A 13130-nucleotide genomic window follows, 5' to 3' on the forward strand; every position below is an offset into this window, starting at 1 on the left:
AGGGCCGAGCATAGTGTGGCCCCTGCCCACCTTTCCTGCCTGATCTCATGTCCTCCCTGCACCCCACCTCTGGCCTTCCAGTTCCTTGAGTGTGCAGAAGCTGTCTCCTCTCCCTGAACTCCTTTGCCCTGCTTCCTCCTCTCTCTGGCTCCTCTTCCTTCAGGTTTCAGCTTAAATGTGACCCAAGGAAGTCTTAACCCACTGCCTTGTCTAAAATAAATGGTCCCATTATCTTCTACCACATGCTTCAATCTGTGATTCGTATCTTGGTTGGTTTATTCCAAGAGTCGCAACCTTTTTTTCCTCAAGAGCCAGGTGGTAAATATTTTCGGCCTTAGGGGCCACAGGTCTCCCGCCCTTGCCATGTGAAAGTAATCACAGACAGTACTCAAAGGGATGTGCATGGCTGTGTTCCAATAAAACTGTGCTTATGGACACTGGAAACTGAATTTCACATAGGTTCACCTGTGAAATATTATTCTTGTTTTTATTTCTTTCGCACTATTTAAAAATGTAAAAAACATCCGTAGCTCCCAGGTTATCCAAAAACTGGAGGGCAGAGTCCTAGGATCTGCATCTGCAAGCCGGAGACTCAGCAGAGACAACGGGTGACCCAAACCTCCCCGACCCCTAGTGTACTATTTGCGGACCTGGCTGACTGGCCGAGAACTGTTTCCTGCGGCACTGAACACCCGGCGCCTGGACCGGCTGCTTCTTCCATCGCTGGGCGCAACACGCCGGCCCCCGCGCTTGCTGCGAACCCGCGTGGTCCACGTGGTCCACGGAGAAGTGGGCGGGGCTTGCGGGGGCGGGGCCGTGGGGACGGGGGCGGGCCGAGCGCCGGCTTCCGGCGGCAGAGCGCGGGAGCAAGATGGCCACCAGCAAGCGAGTGCTGTACGTGGGTGAGCAGGCGCGGGGGCTAGGCGGTGTCTGGGCGAACCGGGCTGAGGGGTCCGGCATGGGGCGGGATGCGTCTCCGGACTCGAGGGCCGCGAGCCGCTGTTTGGGCCCGATCTGTGGCTGTCTTGCTTTGCTTAAGCTTGTTAGTCCGAGACATAACGATCTTTCCGGCTCCCCGACAAACCCGCTCAGCTCTAACAGGACCCCTTCACCTCCCAGGTTTGGAGGATCGGTAGGGGAATACTATGGGCTTATAAATCCTCTCACCCATTCATTTTACAAACACTGGCTGCAGGGATGGCTCCAACCTGGGCCCTGCTCTAAAGGAAGGTGTTCCCAGAGTAGCCAGGTAAAAGTGAGAGTTGCCTCAGTAGTACAGTTGGATGAGCGCGTTGATGGGAACGTACAATGATGACATGGCCCTGGGTTCAGGGGGAATGATCCCTCCATCTGAAGGAGTGAGAGCAAACTTTCAGGATGCTTGAGTTAGCCAGGTAGCCAAAGTAGAGGCAAATGTGTTTATGGAAGGAGAACAGGAAGAGCAAAAGTCCAAAGGTGTGAAATAGCCTTTCCCTTGGGGGAAGGGGGGGCATTTTCCGGAAAACCAGTGAATGGGGAAGCAAAGGGAAAGAGACTTAAGAGGTGGATAGGGCTGGGGTTATGATGAACCTTGTATACACTGCTGTGCTTGTACTTCATCCTGAGGAAAACTTTTAAAGGAGTTTAAACAGGTAAATGATGGGTTAAAATCTGCATGTTTCTAGCATAATTCTAGTTGGTTGTGTAGAGGAGAGACAGGTCAGTTAAGCTGTTGCAGAAATCCTGGGGCTCTGTGAGGGTCCGTAGGAAAGGTGAAGAGAGGACTTTCATAAGTATGGGTGAGGAAACATGAGAGGGTTACATAGGAGGATAGCAAAGGACTGGAAGGAATGACCCCTTTCCTTGGCTATTGCATGCTAACTGGTCTGCAGGGACTCAAGAGCATGGGGACAATGGCTCAGAAGGCCCTTGGCTTCTTTGCAGGTGGGCTGGCAGAGGAGGTAGATGACAAAGTCCTTCATGCTGCTTTTATCCCTTTTGGAGACATCACAGATATTCAGATTCCTCTGGATTATGAAACAGGTGAGTTATTTCAGTATGTCTTATATTCAGAATTCTCCTACTAGGAAAAGAACTTTAAAATTTTTTAAGTCATACCACAGTGCATTCTAAATATGGGTGGTATATAGGGCAGTTCAGGAGGGCGCCTCAGTAGGGCAGCGTGACAGTGATCTTGATGCAGAAGGAATGTTTGGAGGCTTATGCTGCAGAGAGTCTCTTCTGCTGGATTTGAGATAACACAAAATCTTCAAGAGCCCAGTAGAAAGGTAGGTTTGGAGTACATGGAGATCTTACTATTGTTTCAGACTACCTGCTGGATACCCCACTCTACCTGCTCCCTTTTTGGCCCCTGTGCTATTAAACAGGGCAGCATGCAGGAAAGCATAGCCCCAGTGGCGGGCCTGTGGCCTCTGCAAACCTGGATACGTTTTCCTCCAATTGGTATCGTGGTTACAGTTTGGTTTTCTATTTTACTTTTGGCCATTTTTTTAAGATTGGAGTTTTAGTCCAGCTTTTTTTTATGTTAGCAAGGTTTTTAAACTCTCTGGGCCTGGGATCTTTATCTTTAAAAAACAATTCTGTAAGGTAATACTGGTTCTCTAAGGTTAGTTGGTTAATTAAACTAACACTGTTGTGTTTGGCTTTTCTAGTCAGGTCAGCATTTTCCTGAGGATAAAGACTGAACATCCTTATCCAGATGTTAGGATCCATGCTTTATGCACAGTTGATGCACAAACTGTGTATTTGGAATGAATAATTGATAGGTTAAGTGTCTTCATTTTTCTAGTTGCCTTTCGGGCAAAGGTTAAGGTTTTTAATTGGCGTTAGTAGAAGAATTGAATGCTTATTTTAAAAGATTAAAAGTATAGTTTATTACTTAGCTATGTTCACTAAAAGACAAAGTTTGATATTGCTTGAAATGTTGTTTAAATTAGGAAGAATCAATAAATGAGATTCCTTCTTCTTAAGTAGTGACTGGGTAGAATTTCTAGGGCCTGGGTATGCTGTGTAACTGACTTCACTTTCCTTGGGGCCATCTACTTCTTTCCATTGCCCCATGTGATAATTACTTGTTTCTTTTTCCCCTTTTTCAGAAAAGCATCGAGGATTTGCTTTTGTTGAATTTGAGTTGGCAGAGGTGAGAATATCCTGTGTTACCTGTTTGGTCTTTGGCTTGTGTTGGTGGTGGTCCTGATTACAAAGAGAGCTGTTCTCCATGTGGTTAGGTTTCTGGGCTTCACGCTGATTCTTCCAGAGTCAAGAAGTGCTGTTTGAAAGAAAGCTTCCCTCACTTAATCAAACAGTAAACTATGGTTAATGTCACAGACCTGCCAGGTGCTGCCCCTGTTGCTCTGCTGAGCTCCTGCAGCTCTGTTCATGGAACATTCTTGCCTGGCAGTGCTGGTGATTATGTCTTAGGCCTCCAGTGGATGGCAGATTGTTCTGTCAACTGCCCTAAAGTCAGCTGGGAAGTGCGCTTTGTTAGACACATACATTCCAACCTAGGCAGAAATTATAGAGGTAACTTTTTCTTGAGCGTGCGCATGCATGCACGTATGTGCTTGTGTGTGTGTGACTGAGAATGTGTTTAGACACCACAGGAAGCTAAACTTACACCTTGTCTTTTCTTGGCAGGATGCTGCAGCAGCTATCGACAACATGGTATGGTTGGGAATCATCATTCTTGCTGCAGTTGCTTTTTAGTGGTGCAGAGAGGGTCCTTGTTCATATATTGGTTTGCTGAACCTCCAGCATTACAAGGTTGTACTGGGAAGTAAAAATTATCATAGTGTGAAAATATTCACTGTGAATTGATTACTTTTAAGATTAGTCCTTACTCAAACATCCTTCCCACTTAGCAATCATATAAATCCTAATCATCCTTTTTGGCCAATCTCTCACTGGCTGCCCCACGTCTAGGGTAATACATTGAAAACACTTTGTAGGTTGATTGCACAGTGAAATTGCATATTTTGCAAAAGAGGTAGGATTTCATGAAGCTGAGACCAATTAACAACTGAGAAGAGAAGTTCCATCAGGATAATGACAGGGTGTGACAAAAATGATTTGAATATCTTGGAGAGGTCCTTGGGGAAAATGATGAAGCTCTTGAATATTTGTGCCCTCTGTGAGATCCTTGTGATTTTCTTATTACATATGAAGTGCAAAGATGTCTTGTCAGACTGTTGATAGAATCTTGTTGGAAAAAATACTACAAGTTAGTCAGCACCTGTTACCTCTTTGTTCTACTAATTAGTGCATCATTAAACCTAAATTATTTTAACTATAAGAGGTTTATTTTCCTTATCTTAGTTTTAACACAATAATGTCCCCATCAAATCTTTTTTTCCCCTTCACTTTCTATGATGAAATTTTCTTCACTGCTCTAAGTAGATTCACATTAAGCGACCTTTCCTGGTACTGATTTTCTCTGGATAATAAGGTTCCCCTTTATTCCTATTCTCTGTTACCCATTCATCAAACATCCCTCAGCTCTCAGAGATCATTTCTCACCATTTCAAAGCTGATCTTGACTTTTGAAGGTGAACTCAGGTACTTGGAAACTACGTCTCCTTGTAGTTTCAGAGCCCTCTGAACCCAGAGTTACTTTTGGTAGCCCAGGTCTTTGCTGGTATTGAAAGAAAGGAAGTGTGTACGGCTCCAGGGAGATTCCCTGCAGTCCACCGGCCGCTTTGTGATGGCCCAGGGGTAAGGGAGAACACATCACGAGCATGTCTCAGATGTACCAGAAGCAAATGGAAAGCTGTATGACTCAGCCTAACAATTTTAGCAGCTGGATTTTCAATCCTTTCAGAACGAATCTGAGCTCTTTGGACGGACAATTCGTGTGAATTTGGCCAAACCCATGAGGATTAAGGAAGGCTCTTCCAGACCAGGTAAACGGGGGCAGCCACAGATTCCCCACACACCCTCCAGTGTGACCTTGGTCATGTTTTCATTCCTGTTTACTCGGAAGTAGCTGCCGATTGCCACTCCTGGTGGGTAGGAGTAGAGATGGTCCATGTTGATAAAGGGAATGCACCACGTTTGTGGGGAATGAATTTTGAGTTTCTCTGGGTAATTGTTTCCATTACGAGGGAAACCTTGCCTGTTCTGTTGTCTTTCCCAGTTTTCTCAGCACTGGGTGCCTGATATATTCCATTAAGGACTAGAACTGACAGGGCTACATCTCTCCGTTTGGCATAGCTTTCTTACTGAGCCCTGCTAAGAGCTCGACTGCAGGGCTGACATTCCCAGTGGGAACTTTCCTTACCCTTGGGAGTCCCCAAAGCAGGGTCTTCTGGCTGAGAGGGCCCTGGAGCTGTGGCCCACTTCGCTGACAGGGGAAGCTCAGTGGCAGCTGGCTGATGGCCGGACTTCGTTCACCTGTGTTTGATCCCTTCCTTTCAGTTTGGTCAGATGATGACTGGCTGAAGAAGTTTTCCGGGAAGACCCTTGAAGAGAATAAAGAAGAGGAAGGGTCAGAGCCTCCCAAGGTGGAAGCCCAGGAGGTGAGGTTGAAACCTGTGCTTCTAGAGGAGAGGCTGGTGCTTTCCATAGGAGACTGGTTTTTTTGTTTTTATTTTTAAGTTTTTGTGGAAATTTGCAAATGTATGTACAAAAGCAGAGAGAATGAAAAATGAACTCTTAGTATTTTGGTGAAGTGCATTAAAAAAAGAAGCTTTAGGTCTCTCGTCCTTGTGCCATTTTTTGATTGCCCATGATGAGGAGGAGGCCCAAAGTGAGGGAAGTGGTGGGTGCTCCCCTCACTCCTTCACTGAAACGTTTGGCACGGGGCTGGCTGTCTTCCTGGCCCTCCTGACGCTGGAAAAGTGGGACAGGGCGGTGGTACCTTCCCTAGAGTCTGCACACAGGGCCGAGGTTCTCCCTTCCTCAGAGAAACCTCCTGAGGTGCAGCTCGCCTCTCTGACCATTGCTGCTCCGGCTTCCCCTCCCCTCCTTGTGAATGTCGTCCCTCTGGATTTCCTTGGCTGGGCTCAGCTCGGCTGGGCTCGTGGCATCTCTCCCTCTCTCCGTCTCTCTCCTGGCTGCAACAGTAGCCCTCGCTGATTTTTCACAGCCTCTTCTGCACTGTTGACTTTCTAGTGTGTTGAGCTTAAGACGTTTCTGTAGCAAGTCTCGTGGGCAATGTAAAGTTGCCTAAAATGGGTGCCCTCCCTTCTCTCCGCCTGTTCACCCTGTTCCTCAGTCTTGGTAATGTTCAACCATCCATCCACACATGGACCAAACCAGAAATTGGGATCAAAGCAGAGTATATAAATGGCCTTTACAGTCAGTGGAGTGACCCTAGGTCACCAAGACCCCTCTTTATCATAGAGCCAGCATGTTGTTATCTCCTGCTAAGTTCTCTTAAATCTTAAAGTCCCTCCTCCCCTGTTGTGCCATCATCCCAATTTAACCTCTTGTCTCATTCCGACTATTGCAACAGCTTCTCAACTAGTCTTCTGGCTGCAGTCTTGGTCTCCTCCATCCTTTATAAAACAGCTAGAATGATGTTTTAAAGCCCAGGACTGATCACCTGACTCCCCTGCTGAGAACTTTTCTGTGACTCCCCATCACCTGTCCCACGGGATAAAGTCCGGGAGGGGCTGTCCAGTTCTCGTCCCTGCCCACCTCCCTGGTCTCATTCTACCTCTCCACCTGCAGTCCACACCTCCCACCTTGGTAAATCCAGTCTTTGTATTTCCCTGTCTCTGTTTCGTACAGGCTACTCACATGCTTATCGCCTTTCTCTTTCTAGGCAGTAAATTCTGTAAGCATCTTATTAATTAAAAAGTGAGGAGGGGGAGGGTGATTAAGAGCATGGACTTGGGGATGGGGCAGGTGGTTTCGGTTTGAATTCCAGCTTCACCACTGACCACTTCTGTGACTTGGAGCAAATTACTGAACTTTATTGTACCTTGGTTTTTTCATCTGTAAAATGGGCATAATAGTGTACTGATCTCAAGGGTGGTTATAAGGATTAAATGAGTTACTTACACAAATGTTCAGACTAGTACCCTGCACATGGCAACTGCTACTGCTATTGTTAGTAGCAAATAATAGGACCCTCGGTGCCTAGCATGATACCACAGCATGTGTTTGCTAAACTAAACCACAAACAAGTTACAAACTTTTGACTTTCTTCTCTGAAATGAATGTGGTGACTGTATTAAATGTCTCCTTATCCTTTGCTTAGCCTTGTCTACTTGGAATATAAGTCAAGGCCCAGCTTCCTTCATTGTATTCCAAGCACTTGAGTCCAAGCCAGGAGGCTGCCCCTTGCCTCCACTGCAGCCAGCCTGCAGACATGCTGGGCTCAGCAGAGAGGGACAAGGTGGTGCTACCTAAATGGGTCTTTTAAGTGGAGTATGGTGGGTTTGACAGTGTTGAGACTTGTGTATTGTGGGCCAAGCAAGTGATGTTCTGTGACTGCAGGGCAGGGTGATGCCAACTGGCTGGCTGAGCACCAGTGGATGAGATAACGCGCCTGTGGGATGGGGATCAGGTTCGATGGTGCTGAGGTCCCTGTCCATAGATGTCCAGCTGGGTGCTGCGTCCATGGCCTCTGCCTTCTGCAGCCCCGCCAGGCCCTCCCTGTCGTCACCTTGCTGCAGCCCGCTCACTGCCCTGGGTTCTGGATGTGCGTTCCAAGCACTTTCCTACTCGGAGAGTCGGGGATCCTCTCTAACCTAGCAATTTTTCCTGCACCAGGGAGAACCCACTGCAAAGAAGGCCCGGTCAAATCCCCAGGTGTACATGGACGTCAGGATTGGGAACAAGCCTGCCGGCCGCATCCATATACTCCTTCGTTCCGATGTCGTTCCCATGACAGCAGGTGAGCAGGACGCGCTGGAGGCCGGAAAGTGAGCCTTCTCAAGGCCCTCACTGCCTCAGTTCTTGGGCCCCTGACCTTGTTTCCGACCTGAGTTGATTTGTGGCATCTCAGATCCTGGCTCATCCAGTAACAAATGAGCCAGAATAGGCATTTTTCGAAGCTTTGTAAGTGCTGGTTTCTCATCTTATAAGGGGATTAAAAAAAAAAATACAAGTAAATGTGTTCTTGGTTAAGAAAAACAGAATAATCAAGAATACCATGCACATATATTCCAAGAATATTGAAGGCAATAAACCTAGGTCTTTTTCCCTCTCCACATCCAGTCCTCTCCAGAAGTAACTACTGTTATCTTTCTAGTTTGTTAGACATTCTGATTCTTTTTTTGATCTAAATTTTATTACATAGACATGTGGTTTAAAAAGTCCATTTTGCAAAGCTTATTTTGAGAAAGCCATTCCCCCAGTGCTTCCCCACCCCGCCCTGCCCCACCCTGCCCCACTGCCAGCGCCATTTGCTGCTCCTCAGAGGCAATGGATTTCAGCTCTTGGCCGATTCTGTGGTTTTCACCTCCGTATTGGTAGATAACAGATTTATGTTGCTACTTACTAGTTTTTTCATTTTAAACATTATCTGTGGGCTCCCCACTTCAAAAGGTAAGGAGTTAGCTTCTCAAGTCACCTTCCCTGCCCCTCCCTCTTCCTTACATGATTACCATGAGTTTGGTGATTGGTTAGGCCAAGGTTCTTCTCTGTAAGCATCACACTGTGGTAACTTCCTTTCATGCATAGCATTTTGTTTCCCTTGGAACTCACAGTTGTCTTGTTCTCACATTTGCTTAGTCTTTTAAGCACTTATTCCTGAGTCTTTCCCAAATTGCCCTGCCCGTTTAAATCTCTCATCCTGTTCAAACCCACCAGAGAGTCTGTTAATTGAAGTTTCTCCTTGGAGCCTTCTGACCTCCTCCAGCCTGGACCAGTTGCTTTCCAGGCCCACTCACAGCTGTTATCTAGAATCACCTGCTTTTTGTCTCTTATGTTGGAACATCTGTTGTCTTCTTTTTTTATTTATTCCCTTATTTCAGTAAAGGACATACTTCTGTAGCTTCTGTGGACTTACTCTCCACAGAAGAGTTTGGGAGGTAAGTTTTTTGAGACTGATGTCTGAAAATATCTACCTTTCCACTTAATTGAAAGTTAGGGTGTAGCATTCTAGAGAAATCCAATGTCATTCTGATCCTTGGTCCTTTTTATGAAACCTTTATTTGTTTCTGTCTAGAGCCTAGTTGTCCAATACAGTAGCAGCCCCTGGCCATGTGTTTAATAAAGTAAAATTCAGTTGCTCAGTTAGACTAACCACGTGCTTAATTGCTGTTAATGCTGGTCTAGATTGTGCTAGGGTCTCTTTCTGTGTTCTCAAATTTAGTTTCCTGTGTCTGTGGGACTGAGGTACCCATGTCCTTGCTGACTCGACTGAGGACTGTTCCCAGCTTCTAGAGGCTCTTGCTTTTTTTCCTCTATCTTCAAGCCAGCAACAGTGGATCAAGCCCCTCTCACATTTGAATCCCTCTTGCCTCTTTTTCCATCACTTCTAACTCTGGCCTCAGCTGGGAAAAGTTCTCAAGTTATAGTCTCAGGAGTGTATTAGGCCCACCTGGATAATCCAGGCTACCCTCCACATCTTGAGGTCCATAACCTTAATCACATGTACAGAGTCCCTTTTACCCTAGCATATCCTCAAGTTCCAGGGAGTGGGGCATGGACACGTTGGGGAAGCCATTATTCTTTGGGCCACACCCATCAGTCAGGACAGTCTGTCTTATCCTTTGGTTTGGGGAGATTTTCTCAAGTTATTTCTCTGCTTTTATCCCCTCTGATTTCTCTCTTGTCTCTTTCTGCAACCCTCCTAAATATTCTTTAATCTACTTTCTGTCTGTTGATTTGCTTATTCTGGATATTGTATATAAATGGAATCATACATTAGTTGTCCTTTTGTGTCTAGCTTATTTCACTTAGCCTAATGTTTTCATGGTTCACCCATGTTTTAGCATGTGTCAGAATTTTTTATGGCTGAATAATGTTCCATTGTATGGATACACCACATTTGTTGATGGCCACTTGAGCATTGTTTCCACTTTCTGGCTATTATGAATAATGCTGCTAATGAACATTCATGTGTAAGTATGTGTTTAAATCTGTGTTTTGGATTATTTGGGGTATATATCTAAGAGTGGAAATGCTGGGTCATATGGTAATTCTATGTCTAACTTTTTAAGAACCTGCCAAACACAAAAGTTTTAATTTTGCTGAAGCATAATTAATTTTTTTCTTTTGTTGCCTGTTTTTGGCATCATATTTAAGAAACTATTGCCAAATTCAAAGTTACAAAGATTTGCCCTGTGTTTTTTTTCTAAGATCCTGTTTGGTTTTTCTTTTACAAAAATCTCTTTACCACCGACCTAGGGTGCAGCTGAGCTGGAATGCATACGTTCAGTCCTTCCTTAGCCAGAACCCCCTGTAGTCCTTCATATGTCAGCGACACAAAGGTTTATAATGTGCATGTCATTTTTTAGTGAAAATATAAACATGAAACAAATATAATGGTTTTTCAGAGTCTGGTCACAGACGTTTGGTTTAATTTGGTTTTTAACCTCAGCACCTTCTCCTTTCTCAACTCCAGAGAATTTCCGTTGCCTGTGCACCCACGAGAAGGGCTTTGGCTTCAAGGGAAGCAGCTTCCACCGCATCATCCCTCAGTTCATGTGCCAGGGCGGTGACTTCACCAACCACAACGGCACCGGGGGCAAGTCCATCTACGGGAAGAAGTTCGATGATGAAAACTTCATCCTCAAACACACGGGACCAGGTGTGGGGTGACGCGTGGGGCCGCGCAGGGGCAGAATGGCTCTGCGGGGTGGAATGAGCGTCTGGCTGAGGGCCTGCGGTCTGCGGGAGAGCCGGCTGGTGACCGGGTGGAAGCCGTCAGCCTGGCGGGAGAGGAGCAAGCTGCTTCCGTTGACGTACCGCCCGCCCCGCCTCCCTGCGCACACTCCCTAAGGCCGCGCCCGGCCTCTGCGCGCTGCCATTGTGAGCCCTCTCCTCTTCCCTCGGCCTCACTGCCTCTCCGCGCTCTCAGACTTGCCCAGTAAAAAGTCACAGTGGTTGGTCCCCCAGCAACAGAGAAAAAAGAGAACCATAACATTCCACTTGAAATTTATGACTACACTTCTTTGGGGGCCCCTCGGCCGTCTTACCTGACTCCCTAGTGGATGTTCCGTCCCAGTCAGATGATTCCGTACCTTCCTTCACTCTGAGACTTCCAGGCCGCTGCCTCCGACATCTTTCCGCACATGCGCACTCTGGCTTCCCTCCAAGGACGGGCACAAGCTGTCTTCCCTGAGGCCAGCTCCTCTCTCGTCATCCTCTTGCCCCTACTTAGGGACTTGGCTCCTGCTGATGTTTCCCACTGCCTTGTCTGATCATTTCCCCTTCTCTGCTAGGTCAGCCCATCAGCATAAAAACATGCAGTATCGTCTTTTAAAAAATATATCATCCTTTGACTTACATCCCCCTTCAGCTATCATGCCTCTGGCATTCTTTTTAAGCAAAACTTCTTGAAAGAGTTGTGTAGATTCCATCCCTGTCTTCTGTTCTCCTCACCCCCCCTCTTAACCAGACTTCCCCACCTATCCACTGAAACAACTCTTATCAAAGATGCCAACAGCTTACATCTTGCCAGTAACCATTTCTCAGCCCTTGTCCTGTTCCATTTACCGGCAGCATTTCCATGGCTGCATTTACTCCACAGACGTCCTCTGAGGGCCAGAACCAGGGTAGTGGGAGCTGATGTGCTCGTCCTCTCCCCAGGCCTGCTCTCCATGGCCAACTCTGGACCAAACACCAATGGCTCCCAGTTCTTCCTGACATGTGACAAGACGGATTGGCTGGATGGCAAGCACGTGGTGTTTGGGGAAGTCACGGAAGGCCTGGATGTCTTGCGGCAGATTGAGGTGGGTGGCTGCCCGGCCCTTGCTGACAGCCCCTTGGGAGAGCTTGGGAGGCTCTGTGGCCTGGAGGGAGGGGCCTAGCTGCTTCTGCTCTGGTTGGGAGTGGGCAGGTTGGGGGGCAGCCCTGAGCTGCTCTTTACTCTCCACCCTCCCTCCCCTGGTTGCCCCTCTTCTGTTTCACCCACAAAGGCCGAAGGCAGCAAGGACGGGAAGCCAAAGCAGAAGGTGATCATTGCCGACTGTGGGGAGTACATGTGAGATGGGGCCTTTTCTGCACTGTCCCCACATGTCCAGGAGCTGTCAGCCCCGGGAACCGCACCTGAGAGTGTCCTGTTTGCAGCAAGCAGGAGTTTGTGTCATAGCCCTTCTCGGGGTCACCTTGGAGCAGCTCCTCTGTGGGAGTGGCCTGGGATCCCTCTGGCTCTTTCCCAGCGTGGCCGTGGGCCTGGGAGCTGGTACAGGCCCCACCGCCCCAGTGTGGACAGGCTGTGCTTAGCCTTTTCCAGGCCTTTGCTTCCAGGGCCTTTCCTGGGCCCACCAGTGTGGCTCTGGATGTTTCTTCTGGTAAAATAAACCCTAGTTCTTGTGTTGCTGCCTCCAGCTAGTTCCTAGGAGTTGTGAGAGATGATACCTGTACTGTCCCACTGTCCTTCCAATGGGTTTCAGCCCCGGACAAGTTCACTGTGGATTCAATATGACCAAAGAAATGACAGTAGAACATTCTTGGAGTGAAAGGGATTATACCCAATTTTATTCCCATGGTGGCAGGTCAGTCACTAGAGTTCCATCCATTCAGAGTGAGTCTGCATGCAGCAAGCCGTTCTCTACCTCTGGGCCCCGCAGCCGTCTCAGTCTCTGTCCTTGGCACTGCCACCACTCCAGCCTCTGCTCTCCTGCAGCCTTGCAGCCGTGCCACCGTGTCGTTGTGCAGAGCACTGGGCGGAGCTCTTTTTATAGTCACTACTGACGTATTGCCCACACATGTGTAGTGAGCTAGCCGACCAGGGCCAGGTGAGAATCCTGGCCACAGGAACCTTCACTTTATCCACACCCCCTGAGATAGGTTGCTGACAGGGTAGGGCATAGTGGCTTCCCCACAGCTTTTCTTTGCTCCCTTGGGTGGATTCCCTGAGATGCCAGGTGATATAAATTCAGGCTAGATACTCTTGTCAGACCATTGTCAGGACAGTAGAAATCAAAGACAGTGGGAAGTTCCTGTCTTCTGCTGCCTTTCTGCCGAAACTCATGCTGGCCAGTGTTACAGCCAGCAGGTGTACCTATCAGTCT

General features: G+C 47.5%; 1 protein-coding gene across 2 annotated transcripts; it reads left to right on the forward strand.

The window, feature by feature from the left end:
• The first annotated feature begins 835 nt into the window (after nt 1–835).
• Nucleotides 836–12431, forward strand: PPIE (peptidylprolyl isomerase E). 2 transcript variants are annotated; one of them, XM_036876519.2, is made up of 10 exons: nt 836–902; nt 1924–2022; nt 3096–3139; nt 3637–3663; nt 4817–4898; nt 5413–5513; nt 7717–7840; nt 10517–10702; nt 11704–11846; nt 12033–12431. In XM_036876519.2, the coding sequence occupies exons 1-10, from the start codon at nt 872–874 to the stop codon at nt 12099–12101; spliced, it is 906 nt and encodes a 301-aa protein (XP_036732414.1). In that variant the 5' UTR covers nt 836–871; the 3' UTR covers nt 12102–12431. The 2 variants fall into 2 exon arrangements, with proteins under 2 accessions (XP_036732414.1, XP_057356033.1); XM_057500050.1 differs by having other exon boundaries at nt 840–894.
• The last annotated feature ends 699 nt before the right edge of the window (nt 12432–13130 follow it).

Source organism: Manis pentadactyla, chromosome 4 (assembly GCF_030020395.1).
Source record: "Manis pentadactyla isolate mManPen7 chromosome 4, mManPen7.hap1, whole genome shotgun sequence".
Classification (NCBI taxonomy): domain Eukaryota; kingdom Metazoa; phylum Chordata; class Mammalia; order Pholidota; family Manidae; genus Manis; species Manis pentadactyla.

Excerpts from the sequence above, each read along its gene's own strand:
- PPIE (XM_036876519.2), top strand. The coding sequence starts at position 872 with ATGGCCACCAGCAAGCGAGTGCTGTACGTGG. Across the intron at positions 2,023-3,095 it reads TCCTCTGGATTATGAAACAG|AAAAGCATCGAGGATTTGCT; the intron begins GTGAGTTATTTC and ends CCCCTTTTTCAG. Across the intron at positions 3,140-3,636 it reads TTGAATTTGAGTTGGCAGAG|GATGCTGCAGCAGCTATCGA; the intron begins GTGAGAATATCC and ends TTTTCTTGGCAG.